Source organism: Strix aluco, chromosome 5, assembly GCF_031877795.1.
Source record: "Strix aluco isolate bStrAlu1 chromosome 5, bStrAlu1.hap1, whole genome shotgun sequence".
In the NCBI taxonomy this organism is placed as follows: domain Eukaryota; kingdom Metazoa; phylum Chordata; class Aves; order Strigiformes; family Strigidae; genus Strix; species Strix aluco.
In genome coordinates this window covers 11,724,705-11,744,267 of record NC_133935.1, presented here as the reverse complement: position 1 = coordinate 11,744,267, position 19,563 = coordinate 11,724,705, and the positions used below count along the sequence as shown (strand labels likewise).

The window sequence follows — 19,563 nt, the reverse complement described above, 5'->3', positions numbered from 1 at the left end:
ATTTCTTCTGTGAAAAGTCCGATCGGTGTGTAAGATGTTTGCTTGCTGCACTGCTGGGTGCTATGGCTACTTTCAAGGAGGGAGCAAGATTCCCTCAATTGCTAGGATTTTTGCAAGTAGAGATGAATTTGTGACCAGACCTGAAACAAGAAGTGCCAGGGAGCTAGTCAGGCCCGGGAAGCCTATCCCCTGCTAAAACAGGTAAGCACCAGTAACCCGGGCTGTGTAACAGCCATCCCTCCTGCATTTTGTGCTGGAAGGACTCCAAGTCAAGCAGCTTTTCTGCAACTCCTACTTGCCTTTTGGCTTAAAGGCAGCTCTGAGCAATGGTTTATAAGAAGCAAAGTGAAAGTCTTCTCCAAGCCAAGCAGCACCGAGCACACTACCATAGCTGGTATGTGCCATCCACCTAAGTTCCTTTCATCCACCACCCCTACCCCACCAGGCTGCAGGTATCCCAGCCGGGCAGTGTAGTGCCACTCCTCTGCTGTCCCCACTTACAGACAGGATTTGACACCCACATCTTATGAAATCCAGGCAGGTATCATGATAAACCTGATCACAGGTAAAATTCATTAAATGGTGTGTGACCTCGGCTGGCGGCCCAGACCCTCACCCAGCCCAGCGGGTGGGGGGGTCAGGGGTCCATAAACTACCACACTCCAGACTGCACTACCGGCATAGCAAAGTTGTTTGGTTTCTGCTGGTTTGCCATCTGTCTTGCCACAATGGACCTGCTATCAAAGAAGGAAACAACCTTCACTTATCTTTCTCCTCACATGGGGTAGGAGCGAGTGAGAGATTATTACACTGTTCCTGCTCAGTGTCTGAAGTAGCCAAGAGATACCCTCACTCAGAAAAGAGAGTCAGTATAAATTTTTGTCTGAAGTTTAGTTTTAATGCAAACAACTCTTTAATCTGTTCATTTCCAAATGCAATCCAAACAAGCTGTAGAGGCAGTCCACTACTTAACAGCAGCATCTTTAAGGAAGTTTCCAAGAACTCAGAAATTTAGTGAAACATGGTGCTTTTACTACTGAGAGAGAAAAAAACATTACAAGGAACTTAGTGGTTTGAATACCTGTTTATTTACTACACATGAGAAAGTTACCACTGCAGTTTCAAAGTGGAAAACATGGTAACTTTTTTTTTGCATTAATAAAGAAATAACAGATGACAAAGTAACACAACCAGTCATTTTATTCCAGTTCTTTTACTTACACACATACAAACACATTCACACACCCCCTCCAAGAATTAAGATTTTTAAAAATACTACTAACCATCAAAAATGTTACTAAAAAATATCTCAATTTTTGCATGAAAAAATGTTTTGTTTCAATTTTCTGGCAAAAGATTAACACGATTTTAGCTATTCCAGTTCTTAGCTGAAATGCTGGTTATCTTCAGAGGAAGAAGAGCATACTACCACTATTCTCCTTTGCCATGAATGTGTAGATGAACGCGTTTTGTTTTTTTTTTTTGACAGAAATATCTTACTCTGCACAGGTATGAAAACTTTCATACATAATGTTATCCTCCTCAATGAGTGTGGTATTTGCTCATTTGCTGACACAAGATTTATCATGCATGTCCTATTACAAATCTTTCAAAAGAAAGAATACAGTCAACTTGCTTTTCCACATCCTGAGTTTTACTGGGTTTAAACACGAATAGGAGTATTTTCCTTTAGGTATCATGCTGCTAGTTTTACAGCTCATATAAAAAGGAGTTCTGCACAGCCTTACTCCAGCTAATAATGGATAAGCTTCTGGTTCACAGTGCTGAAGTAATGAAGTTACCCAGTGTACACCTATCAATCATCATCCAGATGAATTAAAAAGAAGTGCTTCTACAACACAGGTAGAGATGAACTTTTTTTGGTCCTAAACAAAGTATATCTTAAGGCTTTTGCAGTACACTATAGCTAACAGGTACTCATTTAGAAGCATTAAAGCTGTGATAAAGTATCTGTCTATGCATCAGCAACTTTAGTCTTAAGAAATACTTGACTGTTCAAGTTTTTTGAATATCTGCATACACGTATGCTGACTGCTCAACACTAATAACATCTTTTGCCTGGAAACATTTTTTAAAGGTCTCAGCTCTGTTGCTGAAGACCACACCCCAGGTAAGCATGTTTTTCCTGTGAGAAAGTCCAAAGACACCTTTGATTACACAGGTAACCAGTGTATCTCCTGCAACCAAATGGGCAGTACACGTAATGAGAGACAATCACTCACTGTCCTTCCCAACAGCTGTAACAGAACCATAAAGTTGCTCCACAGAAACAGGGTATTGCTAATCAAGCAGTGCAAGCAGTGTATTTCACTCCTAAGTAGGATATTCTTAAATGACAGGGTGAGTTGCCTCCTCTTCTTCCCCCCTGGCACCTGCCACCACTTCCTCACTTGTAGGCACAAAGTCATGAAAAATTTGTGTTCTCGCACACCTAAAATACAGCATTTATTTGATACAGTAAGTTAACTGAGTAACACAGCACCAAGCAACCCTTGCTACACTTCATGTCTTTGGTACTTGTTTTAAAGGAGAAAACTAACAAGTGAAAATAAGCCTCTGTTCCTTTTCAACAAGCAAGTTTAATTTTTGAGGCTTTGTTGGTGAAGATTAAATAGGCACAAAAAAACCAATGCTGCTAAGAATTTATGCAGTGAGTTGAACACAGAGACAGTCTCATTTGCAAACACCTGAATGTCTACTGTTACAGGAGACATTATTAAAAAAACAAGTTTTATCAAATTTTGAGTTAAAACATGAACAGGTAGGAGGAGACATCCTCTGATCAATGAGCACATGTAAAGATCTGTCCTGAAACAATTATAACTAAATATTGTTTAAACTTGGCAGTCATAGCCAATCTTCATGTTACAACCACCAGTGAATTCACCTACTGAATTTATAAAAGTCTCTAGTAATGCAGGGAACCATGATACCTGCTAAAGAATAGGAGACAGGCACAGGATTTTAAGAATTCCAAGACATCCTTTGTGTCTTTTTACCCTTCATTTTCTATTTCACAGAAAGGATAGAGAATAAATGTTTCTGAACACTCACCTACTCAATTAGACAACTTCTAAAAATCACTTTTTCTTTCTTAAGCAAATACTAAAAAAACATTTATACCAGCTAAACATAATGATGACAGGTGTTGGTGCTATAGCATTTTTGCCAATGCCTGGTCAATGTATTCTATGAGATACTCTGGATAAATCTGATGCCTCTCGAAGATGACAAAGATAGAAGGGTTTGAAGAGTTATTCACACAACTGTCGTAGAACTTCTGGTTGTCCTTCAAAGGAGGCCGAACATAAGAAGAACTACCAAGAGTGAACTCCCCCACCAGGACCCGAGCCAGAAACATGGTCTTGGTGGTATGCGAGTCTTCCCTGCAGTAATTGTCAGAGTAAGATGCATCCCTTGCAAAATAGCTTCCTGCAGAAGAGACACCAAAGAGTTGATAAGACATCAAAATTGCAGGGAAGGAAGTGATACAGTGTGAAAGCAAATTCATAAGAAAATCCATTAAGCAGTTCATGAATGGCCTTTCCAAAGCCTTCACTTGTCCTGTATGACCTTCTTAGTGAAAATGACCACTATGTACTACTATACTTTTATTTTTCACAGCACACATATTCAAAAGCCACACAAGGAATGTATTAAGTGTTACCATATTCCTCAAAAAGATTTCCTCCTAACCTTAGACGTCCACCTTCCCCAATCTCACCCAACTTCCTCTCCTGACAGGCTAATCTTCATTAGAACATTTCTGAGAGTTACAAAGTATTCAGTCGGATGGGTGGGTAGTCAGTCAGTCAGCCTGTCTCTTTGCTATTCCACTTGGTATGTCAATCCTTTCCTGTACACAGGACAATGTAAAGGAATATAATTTGCTAACAAGGCAAAAAGCCTGTAACCAGGATGGCATTTAGATTCCTGGAAAAAAAACAAATAATGCCACGTTGCCTTCCCATAGGAGCTTGGCAAAACTGGAACAGAAGTAAGCCTGGACTCTAGGAGAAACTGTCCCTAGAACTGGCCTCTCCTAAGTTTGTCTTGCAAGGACAGAGTGGAGCATACAGGCCAAGGCCTTTCAGTATGCCTTAGCTAGAAGCAATCCTTGCCAAAGTCAGCTATGTTCTCCACATCATCACAGAGATAAGCCCTATGTTGGCTGCGTGCCCTCTTTCTAACTACACCTCTGCAGTAACTATGAGAATTTTTTAGCAAGTCTAGGGTTAATGAAAGAGCTGAAAAACAACCTTTCCCGTAGACTGTCCCATGAAGGCCACAGATCCTCCAGTCAAAGTTTTGCTGACAGATAGCATCAATGTAATTTTTACTGGTCCCATGAAATAAAAATCGCTCATCCGCAGCCTTTCCACCATTGCTCTTCTGCATTTGTTCCTTCTGCCTGCAATAAGAAGCAGTATCTTTGCAGTTCCACAGTGGCTGTACCCAGACAGGTTCCAGCCACACCAGCACTTAAGATAATTTTACACAGAGTACATTCTGAAAATCCTTACATTAAGGCCTAAACTTTGGGCATACAGAGTAGCTTGCTGTCTAGCTGCATACAAACATGCTTTTGTTATACACAAAGACCTCCAGATATTTAATAATAAATATGTTTTGTTTCATTCACTGCCTATTGGGAGAGGGGGAGGAATCTTCACAATTTTTTTTTCTGAGCACAGGCTTTCCCTCAGTGAGTTTTGCATTTAGTTTTGAAGGCTCTTTCAGTTTTGACCAGCTACAAACCAGTGTTTGTGCCAGTGCTGTGCCTGATTACCAGCTTCAAGGCTTCAGTGGAAGGCAGCTGTCCTGGACACAGGCCTGGCAGAAGTCAGAACTGCTTATTCAGGAGCAAGGATTCCTCCAGCAGAGCTCATCTGACTATTCTAAGCAATATGTTTTGACTGAGTTTTGGTTTTGTCGGTATGTCTTTATCTACATGTTGATCCTGGCTAGGTATTTCATTGGGGGAGTGGAAGCAGATTCTTAAATGCAGCTGCATTTCAGGAATGCATATGTCTATCTTGAGCATACAGCTAACCGCAGAAACAACAAATTTCATGCACACATACCAGAGCAGTATTTTACACGTACCATTGATACATTTCCCAGAGAGATGGGTTCTGAACTCTACGAATCCTTTTAATAACTGTTTTGGGCATTGTGCGTTGAAAGTCCACCTTGACTTTCTTGTATTCTTCAGAAGAACTGTCAAGCTCAATCAGCTGTAAGGAAAAGATTAAAAAGCTACTCTAACCTTTTACTAAATCATAACAAAGCCACCCTACCTAGTGCACTACTCAGAGCTTTAAAGTCTTTTCTGTGAAGCAGAGGTACGAGCAGCAAAAATACTCTTGGAAAAAAGGCAGATTATAGATCCCTGCTCTGTAAAAGTGAGGTCTTAACTAGGGAACATTAACTTCTGGGGTTTAAGACACCCAGGTTGCTCTCTCACAGGCCATTAAAGGAGCTACCCAGCCCCTTTTAATATTTGGGCCAAGATACATTTGCATGAATATATCAAACCATACCTAAATACATAGAAAAAATGAGCACATAAATAAAGAATGGAGAATTTATGTTGCAGCAAATCAAAGAGTACCTCTACACCCATGCTTTTTAAATCTTTATAGTTTATACTCCCTACAGCCAGTGAACACAAACTGCACTGCCCGTTATGTTTTTAAATAAATTTAAAAGGCTTTATTCAATCAGCCATTTTAGGGAAGAGTAGGGACACACTGCCAAAAATCAGTTCCTTACATGACAGTCCTGAAAGCAAGCAAAGTTTTCTACTTACACGTTTTCCCCAGGAACATCAAGAATATCAGCGTTAGCCTTCTCTATTTTTTATGGACAATTTCTTAAGGATTTGCATTTTGCAAGTTAATAATTTTTGAGCTTCATATAAGAAGATCTTTTCTGTAGGTATAGTTACTAGAGTTGACAGAGGTGGTGGTGGAGGCAGGCAGGAAGTCAGCAAAGGTAAACCATGCAGTTATTAACTGGGTGTGTTACAAAGGTAAACGAGTTCACTCCACTGGAGTTACGGTACATTTTAATAAATGATCCCAGCCTGAACTCTGCTGATTGTACTCCCCAGATGTACAGCAGTTTACTTATACACAGCTCAGGGAATGGCTACTCTAAAATTTAGAGGCGTGATTTATCTCTGATGCTTCAGCACATGTTGGACTTCAAAGCTATGTATCTTGGGCCCCAGTAACAGCCTTGCTAATAGAGCATAAGCTTCAGGCAAATTTGCCAAGCAAAGGGATAAATAGTAGAAGTGAAAGTCAATGTTGCCATGGTTATACTGCCACCATTTGTTAGTTTAAATTTGGGTCTGATTTCACCTCTAGGTCTGCCCAGTGTTGCATCAGGCTCAAATTTACCAACGTCTCTGCATTACATTACATAAGAAACAGTCATCTACAAAAGCACAAGGAACACTGAACTTTGATGTAACAAACTTGTATGCGGCAAAACAGAGAGAAAAATCAAAAAGCTCCAAACCTTGAATCCCAGTTCAGGAAGGGCGGATTTGTCCCAGTGAGCTGGAATGCCCTTAAACTCTTCTGTATGTTTAAAGCCCCTGCACATTACAAGACACTACAAATAGGTAATTAAAACAAAACAAATTCCTACATTTTATGTACATATGATACTACACACTTCTGACCAGTTTGGGAGAGTACAGGCAACTGAACATCTCAGAAATATTTCAAAATTGTCTTTCGAGTTCAGTACATGAAAATATTTGTTCCAACTCATCATGTCAAGACTTATAGCAGGAACCAAGACACCACATGAGAAAAAAAAACAGACATACACTGAACTAAACATGTAGTAGTTCTCTTAGTTGCAAGAGTTGAATGTATATATAAAAGCTCTGCTACAGTGGGCTAGATAAATAAAAATGCATCCAGTATCATATCAGTATGACAGCAACAGGATAGATACATCCTCCCTTCTACTTACACCCCAATTTTAATTAGTGTGTTTAGCTGCTCTTTTCTGTGTTGCTTAAGCAAGCACTGTGTGCTGGAAGGGAATGCATAAAAACAGTTGGCTGTTACATGCAATTGTATAAAACTTCTCTCCTTGCAGACTCCCACCTTTTGCTCCACCTGTAACAATTACTACTTTCCTCTCAGATTGTCTGGTTGTTCTCAAAAGAATTGTTTCTAAACGTGTGTTTAGCTTTGGAAATTACTGATCTTAGATGTCAGAAAGGGCTAGTATGCATAAACGTTATTGCTTCCATCTGTATCAGCTGCTGTAATAAGATAGCTCCCTCTAATCAGCAGCTTCCTACAACAGTGCTACATGTTGAATTATGTTCTATGCTTCCACACTTCTGTGGCCAAGCCCAAACTTCCTTCATGCCCAAGGGTCCTCAGTTGCTTGGAAACTGTTGGCCAGGCTGCAATACTGCCCTGGCTAGACATTGTTGTAGGAAAGGTATATCCCTTCCCCTCTCAATTTCTTCTACAATTGCCTTATTTACACCCTTGGAAGACACTGCATTCACAATGCACTAAATCCATCACCTCAGAATAAGCAGTTGCAGTTTACCTTGCTCTTGACTCTTCTACCTCTCTCTGAGAGACAAATTTAGGTCTTCTGCAAATTTCTCTCTCTGTTCTGTAGTGAAGGTTCTTCTGAATCATGTCTGGGAAAAAAAAAAAAAATAAACCCCTGAATATTCAGAAAGATGTTTCAGAAAGCCTTCATACTGCAGCAAAACTTGCCACTAAGTTGTTTTGTCAAAAAGACACAGCTTTTTTTCTTGCTACACAAAGGGAAGTCAGAGGAGGATATGGAATCCACAGTCTATCTTTATAAATCACCAAGAAGGATTTCAGTTTCTGTTTTGCTCTTAACTTTAGAAGGAATGACAGACACTGGTAGCTATTTTCCCTTCATCGTTCCATCAGCCACACTTAACTGTGAAGGATCATTGTAAAATAAGTATCTACTTGTGTTCCATGGATTGCATCCCTTCTCAATTTGCAATCAAGATACTGTTTTCCTACATGTAGTTGTAGATTTCAAACCCTGTAAACACAACCTAACAGCTGTCACAGGCCATTCATTCTTGTTGACCACCAACAGAAACAAGTCACAACAACCTGAATTTTAGAGACATTATTTCTGAATTTTGGAACCTCTGTAGTTACTGCCACATTATACTAGCAATTAAGAGTCAGTAGCAGCCAGGAGAATGAGGCCTCATCTTCACAGAGAGATACACAGGAAGAAAACAAAGAAACCTACCTCCTGGCACCACCAAGCCTAGAAACTAAGTTTTGGAATACATCTACATTGTGTATGTTTGCCTAAGTTACTGAAAAAGACCAAGCCTTAGAAAAGGGATTGATTTACTATGCAATTTTCCCTTCTAAGCCAGACGAGTTTCCCTAGCCTATAAAGAAGATTACAGCATTGCTTTCAATTGAATCACAAACAACATATCACATGCCCTTTCTGCTTGTTCATTTTTTTCCATGCAGAATGATACAGTAATGGAGAGTTGGATCAAAGGCAACTACACCAAATGAGTGTATCAAAATGAGTATAGGCAGTCTGATTCCCACCACCGCTGTTCCCCATGATTTTTGAAAAGGATACGTGGAAAGGCAACAGCTCAGATAGGGCAGTACCATAACAACTGGTGTAAATTTCCTGAGCTCTTGGGAAACACATCTTCCTACTTTGACATAGTCAAGATATTTCCTCAGCCTTTCCAGACAGGCAGAGCTATGGAAATAAAACAGCTGCATAGATCTTGCAATGCTAAGGATTGTCTGGACCCTACACCTTGCCCAAGTATTCATTTTTCTGTGAGCCAGTGATTAAAACAGACCAGAAGCTGGCTTGTCAAGCCTTACAGAAGTTTCTCACCATCTGTGTTGGTGCTAGCATCAATGGCAATGTCACACTTGGACTTGCTGGCAGACATTCTGAAACCTAGCACAAGAACTTCTTAAAAATAAAAGGTTTGGAGGAACAGGAATGCCACTTTGCTGATATGAACAGCTCTTATCCTGAGAACCTGACAGAAGCCCTGTCTCTGTAAGCATCGCAGTTCAAAGTTCAAATTTCTCTCTCCTGTAGTAATGTAGTTTAAAAACCACAAAAGACCTGGGACGGAGGGAGGAGCAAACCAAAAAAACACAAAGCAAATGAAACCTACCTCCAAAACTGAGTTCATATTCATGTCTTCCAGCTTTGAAGTTCAGTTTTGGAGAACCTTTGGCTATATAAGCTTTCTCCAGGTCATCACTGGAGACAGTGGCAGCTGCATGATCATCATCCTGTCAGGCCAAAACCAGAGGAAAAAAAGATTCTCCTGGTCTGTTATATACAAGCAAGTTTAAAACCCAACAACTGTCTTATGGTATGGTGGCTGCAGCACATATCAGCTTTTGGGCATGATAGTAGCTGTCAGGCAAAAGCCATGTATTAAGCAGTTTAAACTGCCCCCAGAACAAACCAAGCAGTGTTACGAAGCCTAAACTTACAGCGTAAAGTGCATGCTGTGAATGCTACTACTGAGACTGCGTATTCACCAACTAGATCTTAGCAAAGACACGCAGAGTACTACTGGAAGCTCTGAAAAGGAAGTTTCAATCAGGAGCAATGAAAAGAATGTATTAATGTGATCCTATCTGACGTGACTCACTGAAGAATTATCTGTCACTAATATTTGTGACTCACCAGTGAGCACTCCCCTACCTGAACCAATCAAATTCACAGGGAAGATCCCATTAGGCCTCTAAAGTCGATCTGTACAGTATGAGTGAGAGGGAGGGAGGGAGAGGGTGACAAAAGAGGGGGAGGATATAAACATTGTGCACTTTTCAGTAGTTCTGCACTTTTAACACAGAGTTGAGAGTCTCCCCATCTCTCACTTACTTTTTTTCCATACTCCCGCCACAGGCCATATTCATCTTTCCAGTACCAGATCCATTCTGTTGTAAGAATGAAGTGAGGGGGTTTGGTCACAGAGGAGGCTGTAGAAAGACGTCTAACCTTTGCAAACCCACAGCGCATATTCAGAAAACAGATACATGGCAAGACAGAGCCACTTTCAGTAACACCGTTATTAAATCTGTAAAAAAAAAAAAAAAAAAGGAGGAAAAAAAGTCAGAACTGTTTGTGAAGCTTTACACATAGGTTCAGAAACCCAACACAGATTTGCAAATTAAGTAAACATCACTCAAAAGCAGAACACAAACCTACAGTTTCCACAACAATCCCAGCCCCCTCTTGTGTTTGTACGTATTTTGCATTACAGTATTACGTCTCACATTGGTTCCATGGGCAGTAATCATTATCAACTTGTAAATCAGTGAGTTACATAAGATGAATAGAAACAGTGGAAAATGTATACTGCCACCTTCTTGCTAACCAACTATACTCTAAACGGAACACTGTCATAACTTAAGGATGGCTTCAGAGAGCCTCTAATGTAACATAAGAGGGCTAGGTAAATTCTCCAGCATGGGACACAGCACACTGGTATGAGCCCTTTCTAATACCTTCTTTGTGCTACATAACCAGTTCCAAACTCTTAAAGGTATTTCCATATTCTTAATGTTCTCTTCACTCGAGTATCTCTCCAGGTACACAAGGTAGTCATACCAGTTCCACAATATGGACTGGGGGAAAAGAGGGTGAGAGGGGAAAATCTCATGCTACCTTTTCATCCTCCAGCTCAAAAGGTGAAAGAGAAGGTTACTTCTAATCATGGGGTCAAGCTGCATATTGACAAGCTCTAACCAAAGACAGATTCTCACAAGTACTTCTGATAAAATCACCCCTCTCTGCAGTTTTCCAGCCATTCTTACTGAGGATTAAGACTTCCTATGGTAGCAGCAGTAGGAAGTATTTATACGTTTTTTTCACAGCACAGAACACTAGACTCCACGGGTCAGTCATAAAATAACTGTGGTGGATTGACCCTGGCCAGCAACCAAGTACTCCCACAGTGAACAGCTCGCTCACTTCCCCTCCCCTTCCCTGCACAAAAAGCAAGAAAAGTTGTGAGGCAGTTCAATAGATGAAGAAGGAGGGGTGTGTGTAAACAAACAAACCAACAAATAAAGCAAAGCGAATCGCTCACCACCTCCCCGGGCAGTCTAATAGCCAGCCAGCCTCCAAGCAGCAGCCACCTTGGTAACTAAAACCCCAACCTTCTTCTTCCCCTGCCCCAGATGTTATTGCTGAACATGATGTTATTTGGTATGAGAGATCCATTTGGTCAGTTCAGGTCAGCTATCCCGGCTGATCCTCTCCCAACGCCTTGCCTACCCCCAGCCTACCCACTGTGGAGGAACAGTGCAGAGTGGGAGAGAGAAAGCCTTGACTCTGGGCAAGCACGGCTCAGCAACACCTAAAACACTGGTGCATTATCAGCACTGTTTTAGTCACAAATCCAGAACACAGCACTATAGGGGCTGCTATGAAGATAGTTAACTCCATCCCAGCCAAACCCAGCAGGGTAGAGGGTCCTATATGGACTCCAGGCATAAGTAAGTCACAACGGATCAGACCTCTGGCAACAGTAGATCAATTGGCAGAGTGAGGTCCGCAGAAGAATGAAGCTACTTACGTAATGACTGCAATAGAATCATAGCAATTTATAGCTGCTAAGGGCCTAGCCCAATATAGAAAACTCCAAAGTCATTAAATTTTGTAAGTTTATACCTGGCATTACTGGGGTCACAATATGCTTTTTCTATTTCTTCCATATTCTTCAAGTCCTTCCAGGTATTACCATCAGAGATCTGCCATCTATATGGCAAGTGAAAATGAGTTCTCATACACTTGTCTAGAAAGTTAAAAAAAAAAAAAAGAGATGCATTATTTTTATAAGCGATAAGAAAAATTCCAACATTTCAGGGCTGTACACCTAGCTGGTAAAAGTTATCAAATGCATAGCTATGGAAAATGCTCATCTACAGAATCATTACAAGCTGTAGTTCAGAATTTTTCAGCGTGAGCAAGCAAAACTTCATTTTTGAGCTTAGGCAGAAGTTCAGTTTCTGTACCTACTAGATTCTCTTTGTGCAGGAGCTCAGTGGTGAAGGACCATTCTGTCTTCTCAGTTTCAGTGACAAAAATTTACAATGAATCGAGATCACAAGCACATGAGGCTATTATCTCACATATAAAGTAACAGTGCAAACTCAAATACCTAGGCTTAACCACTTAGTCCCAAAGTGGTATTACCGAGGAAAAAAACCCCACAACAGTGCTTCATTTTAGGATAGGAGGTGGCTCATTTAGAGACTTCAAGAGGTCTCCAGGCCTCACCAGGAACAAGAGTAGTGGTGGTAGTGGCCCAGGTATCACAAGTGTTACCCAGAAACCATTCAAAGAGTCAGTACGCAGTCATTCCTCAACAGGAGTGAAGATCACATCACCAGTACACATATGCACAAACTTGAGTAGTAGAACAACAGGCAACTTAACTGCAGAGAAAGTCAAGGAGACTGTACCACACAGTTCAGATGAGAAGGTGTGCACTACATCAGGGAGCTACTACAGGTCAAGAACATCAAGTAGGAAAAGGATGACAAAAGGAAAATATCATGGTTTAAACCCAGCAGGCAGCCAAACACCACACAGCTGCTCGCTTGCTCACCCGCCCTGGGCGATGGGGCAGAGAATTGGAGGTGTAAAGGTAAGGAGACTTATAGGTTGAGATAAAACCAATTTAATAATTGAAATGAAATAAATATAATAATGATAATAAAAAGTATACAAACGAGCGACGCACAATGCAATTGCTAACCACCCACTGTTCGATGCCCAGCCCATTCCCTGCTAGCGATCCCAAAGGAGGGAAATCCCAAAGCCACAATCCCAGAAGAGAGAGCCCTGGCTTCTCAGCCAACCTTCATCTAGACACTGAGCATGACGCTATAGGATATGGAATATTCCACTGGCAAATTTGGGTCTGTTGCTCTTGCTCTTGCTATGCTCCCTCTCAGCTTCTTTTGCACCTGCACGCTAGCAGGACACAGAAGTTGAAAAGTCCTTGATTCCTTAGCAACAACTACAAACATCAGTGTATTATCAACATTCTTCTCATACCAAATCCCATACTGAAATCAAAACACAGCACTACTCTAGCTAAGAAGGAAAATTAGCTCTATCCCAGCCAAAACCAGGAAAGACAAAAAGAAAGCTGGCACAGCAGCCTTTTTCCTGGACATTTTGAAAGGGACAGGAGCTCAGACAGATGGAACAGTAGAATGCTAGAAGAAACAAGGAAGAATGTAGGATTCAGAGTATCTTTTGTAGATATTTTGAAATGGGACTCCTATAATTCATCAGTCCCTTAGGTGAACACAGGTGGAGTAGTAGCCCATCACAGGCAGGTACTATACATTTCAGAGTAAAACAAAACAGCTCCTTTGTTTGGTATACCAGGTAGGTCAAACACCTTCACAGAATCACAGAATCATCTAGGTTGGAAAAGACCATTAACCTAACACTGATAGTTCCAAACTACACCATTTCCCTCGGTGCTATGTCAACCCGACTCTTAAACACCTCCAGGGATGGGGACTCCACCACCTCCCTGGGCAGCCCATTCCAACACCTAACAACCCATTCTGTAAAGAAATGCTTCCTAATATCTAGTCTAAACCTTCCCTGGAGCAACTTGAGGCCATTCCCTCTTGTCCTATCGCTTATTACTTGGTTAAAGAGACTCATCCCCAGCTCTCTGCAACCTCCTTTCAGGTAGTTGTAGAGGGCGATGAGGTCTCCCCTCAGCCTCCTCTTCTCCAGACTAAACCCCCCCAGTTCCCTCAGCCGCTCCTCGTACGACATGTGCTCCAGACCCTGCACCAGCTTCATTGCCCTTCTCTGGACACGCTCAAGTCATTCAATGTCCTTTTTGTAGTGAGGGGCCCAAAACTGAACACAGTAATCAAGGTGCGGCCTCACCAGGGCCGAGTACAGGGGTAAGATCCCTTCCCTGTCCCTGCTGGCCATGCTATTGCTGATACAAGCCAGGATGCCATTGGCCTTCTTGGCCACCTGGGCACACTGCTGGCTCATGTTCAGCCGGCTGTCAATCAACACCCCCAGGTCCCTCTCTGACTGGCAGCTCTCCAGCCACTCCTCCCCAAGCCTGTAGCGCTGCTGGGGGTTGTTGTGGCCCAAGTGCAGCACCCGGCATTTGGCCTTATTGAAACTCCTACAGTTGGCCTTAGCCCACCGCTCCAGCCTGTCCAGATCTCTCTGCAGAGCCTCCCTACCCTCGAGCAGATCAACACTCCCACCCAACTTGGTGTCATCTGCAAACTTACTGAGGGTGCACTCGATCCCCTCATCTAGATCATCAATAAAGATGTTAAACAGGAGTGGCCCCAAAACCGAGCCCTGGGGGACACCGCTCGTGACCGGCCGCCAAATGGATTTAACTCTGTTCACCACAACTTCCTACCAGCACTCAAGATTACAGTGAGATTTAACTAAAGATAAGCGTAAGCTCTGAAGTTTCCCCTTTCTGTGAAAGATTTCTATCACTGTATAAGAAAAGGAAAATAGACAGGACTTGCTACAGTCACAACCTACCTTTAAAGCCACAACTTCTGTACAGTTGATATAAACAGATCTGTTCCAATTCATCATCATTTGTAGTCGAGGACTCTCGGCTAGAGCTGTGTTTTCTCTCTAGACAGGGGAATTATAAGCCTTATTAATACACTTTGTTTCAACAAGCCCTCTTAAAAACGCACCTATGGGTAGGGAAGATGCCTAAAAGCAATCTTTATAACTATGTAAGTGCATTCAGCTCCAGAAAGACACTGAAGTTTTTGATAATCTTGAATACTCAGAAGTCCCATCCTTCCTTCCTGAACTTGACTTTCCTGTAACTGCTAAATTCCTCAGATACAGTTTTTAGCTATCCTCACAAAATAAGAACAGAATCCGATGCCTTTCCTGTTCTAGATGGACTTGAGTTAACCGTGCATTCCACATAGCTGTTCACATTGGCAGCTATAAAATCTGAAGTCTCAAAATTTGATACTTCTGTAAATTAAGGCACACCTAAGGACATAAAGAAGGGAAGAAGAAACTGCAGGGAAAATAACAGAGATGAACACACACACACTTGGATTTTCCATTCTGTTACCCTTCTCTTTCCTGCTGAATTATGCTTAACTTACAGTTCTAAGGAACTTCAAAAGAAAAGAACAAACAAAATATTACATCTCTGAGAAATAACTAGTATAGTGCTGTCTGTGAATTCTTATGCTAGACAGTCACTACATTAAAGAAAATAAAGGATAGTTTATAATCACACAAGTAAACACCACCCCTAAACAGTTCTCTATGTTTTTCACCAAGAAAAAAATTACAGTTCTCCCTCTTTTCAGTTCCTGTTATGCTTTTTTAACCCCAAACTTTTTATAAACGCCAAGCACTTTATTTTTCAGGAACCCATAATGCCTTGAAAAATCACTTCACCTGTCAAACCACAAATCTGTCAATGAGATAGGTGCAAGGTCCCTCTTAAAAGGCACATCAAGATGTGAATTCAGTTTTCCTTAATGACATCTGTGAGAATGTTACATTCACTATAGTGACTCTTCTAATATTTTCAAAAGATGGTATCATTTACCTTTGCAAGGTGAAGACGTGGCATCTTCTGTGTCATACATGTTCCTGTTGCCATTTTTTATGTCATACATATTCCTATAAATGGAGGGTAGTTTCTCAATAATGTCTGAGCTCATTCCCTGTCTCTCCAGTTTCTCATAACATTCTGAATTTAATAAGTCATGGGATCGCTTGCAGCTGCTGCCAAACCTGCACTGTCCCCGCAAAAAGTACTGGCAAACATGCAGTTTGGTGCACATCTTCTTATAGGTACAAGATCCATAAGGTCCATCACCTTTGTTATAATGCAAGCAGACCTTGGGTAGAGGGGAAAAAAAAAAAGGATTTAAAGATTAAAGTACAATGTGCTCATACAGACTGTCTGAACTCACGATTTTTAAATTTTTATAGCTATGGGTTTACATTTGCATTTAGAAGACTTATACAAGTTTCTTCTTGTTTTCCAAATGATTACTTGATAGTTTTTCCTTTTCCCTGCTAATATGTAGAAAGATCTTTCAACAGACAACAACCATCTTACAGACATTCTCAAGCAGATGGGATTTTGTTCCAAGTCACATAAACGTAGGACAGCGGATTTTATTGTGTCACTACCCAAACACTGGTTTTCTAGTTTTGGAATAGTGAACTTTTTTAACCTGAATTTGATGGTAAGAGTTACTGGATCTGGCTGGGATGGTTAACTTTCTTCAGAACAGACCATACTGTGCTTTGTTTTGGATTTGTAACCAGAACAGTGTTGATAACACACCAATGTTTCAGCTACTGCCCAGCAGCGCCTGCACGGTTTTGAGGCTTTCTCTTTTTCTCTACTCTGCCTCTCACCCCCCAGTATGCTGGGGGTGGGCAAGAAGCTGAGAGAGGACACAGCTGGGACAGCTAGCCCAAACTGGCCAAAGAGATATTCCATGCCATACAATGTAATGCTCTAAAATAAATTTAAAAAAAAAAAAAGAGGGGGGGGGGAGGGGATGGGATGGGGACATGGGTCCTTCTTACAAGGTGACCTTCCCTCAGAGACTTGCTGGGCATCAGTCTGCTTGTGGGAAGTGGTGACTAACTTCCTTTGCAACACTTGTTTGCTCCCCTCTCTTCTACACTTGCTAAACTGTCTTCACCTCCATCCACAAGTTTTGCCAGTTTTGTTCTTGTTTTCTCTCACCTGTCCTGCTGGGGGCAGGGGAGAGAGGAGTGAGTGAAGGGCTGTGCAAGCTCTTAGCTGCCAACTAGGGTCAACTCACCACAGAGGAGAACAGACGATGCAGATTTAAAGCTTTAGATTTGCATTATGCTAACGAAACTGACACCTAACATCTCCATGTAGCATCAAGCCTCTTCGACTTTGCAATACTCACTGAAACACAAGGCTAAAACTGTCACAGTACTACTCACCTCTGGTAAGAGGGAAGGGTCATTCTGAAGCAGAAGCTGGCAAAGTTCATCTTTGTTTAAATACTCAAGTCCATATTGCTTTAGAACATTGAGATTGTGGTCCGAGTGGTAGTTGTGAATAAACCTGCATTCCTTCCTACAAGTTAAGAAACCCAAGTGCAAAGTGAGTGTAACAGACTAGCGCTATTTTGCTACCCCATCGGTATTACACTACACAGTTTAAAAAGGACACCAAATTAGCCAGTTTCAGAAAAATCTGTAGAGCTTCTTTATAAAGTAATTATGTGATTCGCTAAGCAGATTACATAATTACTCTGAGGATAATTGCCACGCTATTTCTGATTTAGTGTCATTATAGCATTAGTGTAGTCTGACAATATTGGCATTTTGGACCTGCAGCTCACAAAGCACAAAGTCCTCACATCGACAGCGGGTGCGGGGTGTGTGTGTGTGTGGGGGGGGGGGGGTGTCCCCCCAAGCTTTCCCGCCTCGCACGGGCCCTGCGGGGGGAACCGCCGGAAGCAGGATGGTGAGCAGGGGAGGAAGTGTTGCAACCCGAAGCCTGTGAAACAATCGCCTGTGTCTCTCTCCTTTGGCCAAAAAAAAAAAAGAAAAGCAGCGATGCGGGGGGTAAAGGGACGAGCAGGCTCTGGGCGCAAGCTCCCAGCCCACAGCGAGAGGCGGAAGCGGTCGCAGCGGCCGCCCCCCCGCCCCCGCCGCCCCGGTGCCACCACAGCCCGTGAAAGTAACAGACTTTTCTCCCCAAAACACTTCTCTTTCCCACAGACGCGTCTGCAGAGCGCTACGAACGGCAACAGGGCCGCCGGCACAGGCCGCAGCAGCGCCCAGCCCCGCTGCCGCCGCAGGGCTTCGCGGCCCCCCACGGCCGGGCTAGGCCCCGGCCCCCGCCGAGAGGGGCGGGGGGGGGGGGGGGGAGGCCGCCGAGGCGCGGCGGGGAAAGGGGGCTCCGCGGACTCCAATCGCGCCCGGGGGCAAGGAGCAGCACACGAGCCCCGGACAAACACCAGACCCCCCCCCACCTCCCGAGGGCTGAGCCCCGCCTGCGCCCCCCCCAACGCGGGCAGCCCCGGGCGGAGAGGCGGCGATGGAGGCGCCGCGGGCCGCCCCCCGCCCCTCACCTCGCCTGCTGGTTGCGGCAGAGCCCCTTCAGGTGGTACTTGCAGAGGTGCAGCCGCCCGCACTGCCCCTCGCAGCCCGCGCCGTGCTCCTGGCACAGCCGCAGGGGGCTGGTGGCCACCACCGCCGCCCCCCCCTCGCCGGGCCGCTGCACCAGGGTGAACCGCTGCGCGTCCCGCAGCGCCAGCGCCAGCTGCTCCGCCGTGGGCCGCTTCGACAACCGCCGCTGGAGCTCGCCCTGCTCCAGGCAGCCGCCGTTGGCGCACAGCACCTGCAGCGCTTGGGCGGCCAGCGCCATGGCCGCTGCCTGGCTGCCCTCCCCGGCCGGAGCCGCGCTCGGGGAAGGGCCCGGACGCCCCACCCGCCGCGGCGAGGAAACGAAAACGAAACCGGCGGTGTGGGCGGGACGCGGGGACGGCCGCCCCGGGGAGGGGTCGGGGGCGGAACGGGGTGCGGTGCCGCCGCGGCTTGTTCCTGGCCCGGGCGGGGGCGGCCGGTCGCGCCCCGGGGCTGGGCAGCGCTGAGGGAGGCCTCTGGGGGATGAAAGTATTAACACGGTAATGACTTAGAAGCAAATCGAGATTTATTAATGTCTAGCAGCACTTAATCATTAACCAGTTTGAAGATTTACAAAATAATTCAGTAAAATACGTTATAATTAAAATAGCGACTTAACTACAGATTACACTATTTGCTGCCTTAAATCAATACATATATACATGCACATTCACAAACACAAGACGTACAAACACACAAACGAAAGTGTTTGTATCTGGTAGAATAGGTATGTACCCACACTCGTGAAAATAACTGTGTATACCCAATAGGTAAGTAGGGAGAGAGTGGGTGAAAGAGAAGCTAGCTCACGGTTAAAATTTCCCTCTTCTCAAGTTTAGAGTAAATATGCACAATGTATTCCTCAACAGGCAATAACTGAGACTCCAGCAGATCGACTTCATCCTGTCTTCCCGTCAGCTCAGGACCATACCTCGAGGAGTTAATGCCTGAGAGGTGACCCAGCTCAGGGGAGATGCAGATCACAGACCCACTGTGGTCCAGGAGAACTCAAAGGGTCTCACTTGAGATGCTATTTACAGGTCCCAGGTAATTGACTTTCATTAGGTAATTTTCACTCTGGCCCACCTCAACCAAGGAGGCATTCTGGTGTCTTCCTCCAGTTGCATAAGAACTTGATGAGTGTGCAGTTCTGTTAATTGATAGGGAAAGCAGGAACCAGACTCATTAAAGGGGCACCTTGACTCTGGTTTACTGTCATTATCACTGTTTATTTCCTCAGACTAGTATGTGGCCCAGGAGGGGCTTAGAATCACACTAATCACTGAGTGGCCC

At 43.5% G+C, this 19,563-nt stretch overlaps 1 protein-coding gene across 1 annotated transcript; it reads right to left on the bottom strand.

The window, feature by feature from the left end:
- Nucleotides 1-1,065: 1,065 nt before the first annotated feature.
- LOC141924097 (protein mono-ADP-ribosyltransferase PARP12-like) lies at nt 1,066-18,578 on the bottom strand. Its single transcript, XM_074825954.1, has 12 exons — nt 18,216-18,578; nt 17,077-17,212; nt 15,686-15,980; nt 14,635-14,733; nt 11,749-11,872; nt 9,955-10,150; nt 9,233-9,353; nt 7,612-7,708; nt 6,550-6,628; nt 5,128-5,258; nt 4,281-4,432; nt 1,066-3,453 (listed from the first exon to the last, which is right to left on the bottom strand). The coding sequence occupies exons 1-12, from the start codon at nt 18,509-18,511 to the stop codon at nt 3,176-3,178; spliced, it is 2,004 nt and encodes a 667-aa protein (XP_074682055.1). The 5' UTR covers nt 18,512-18,578; the 3' UTR covers nt 1,066-3,175.
- Nucleotides 18,579-19,563: the final 985 nt, after the last annotated feature.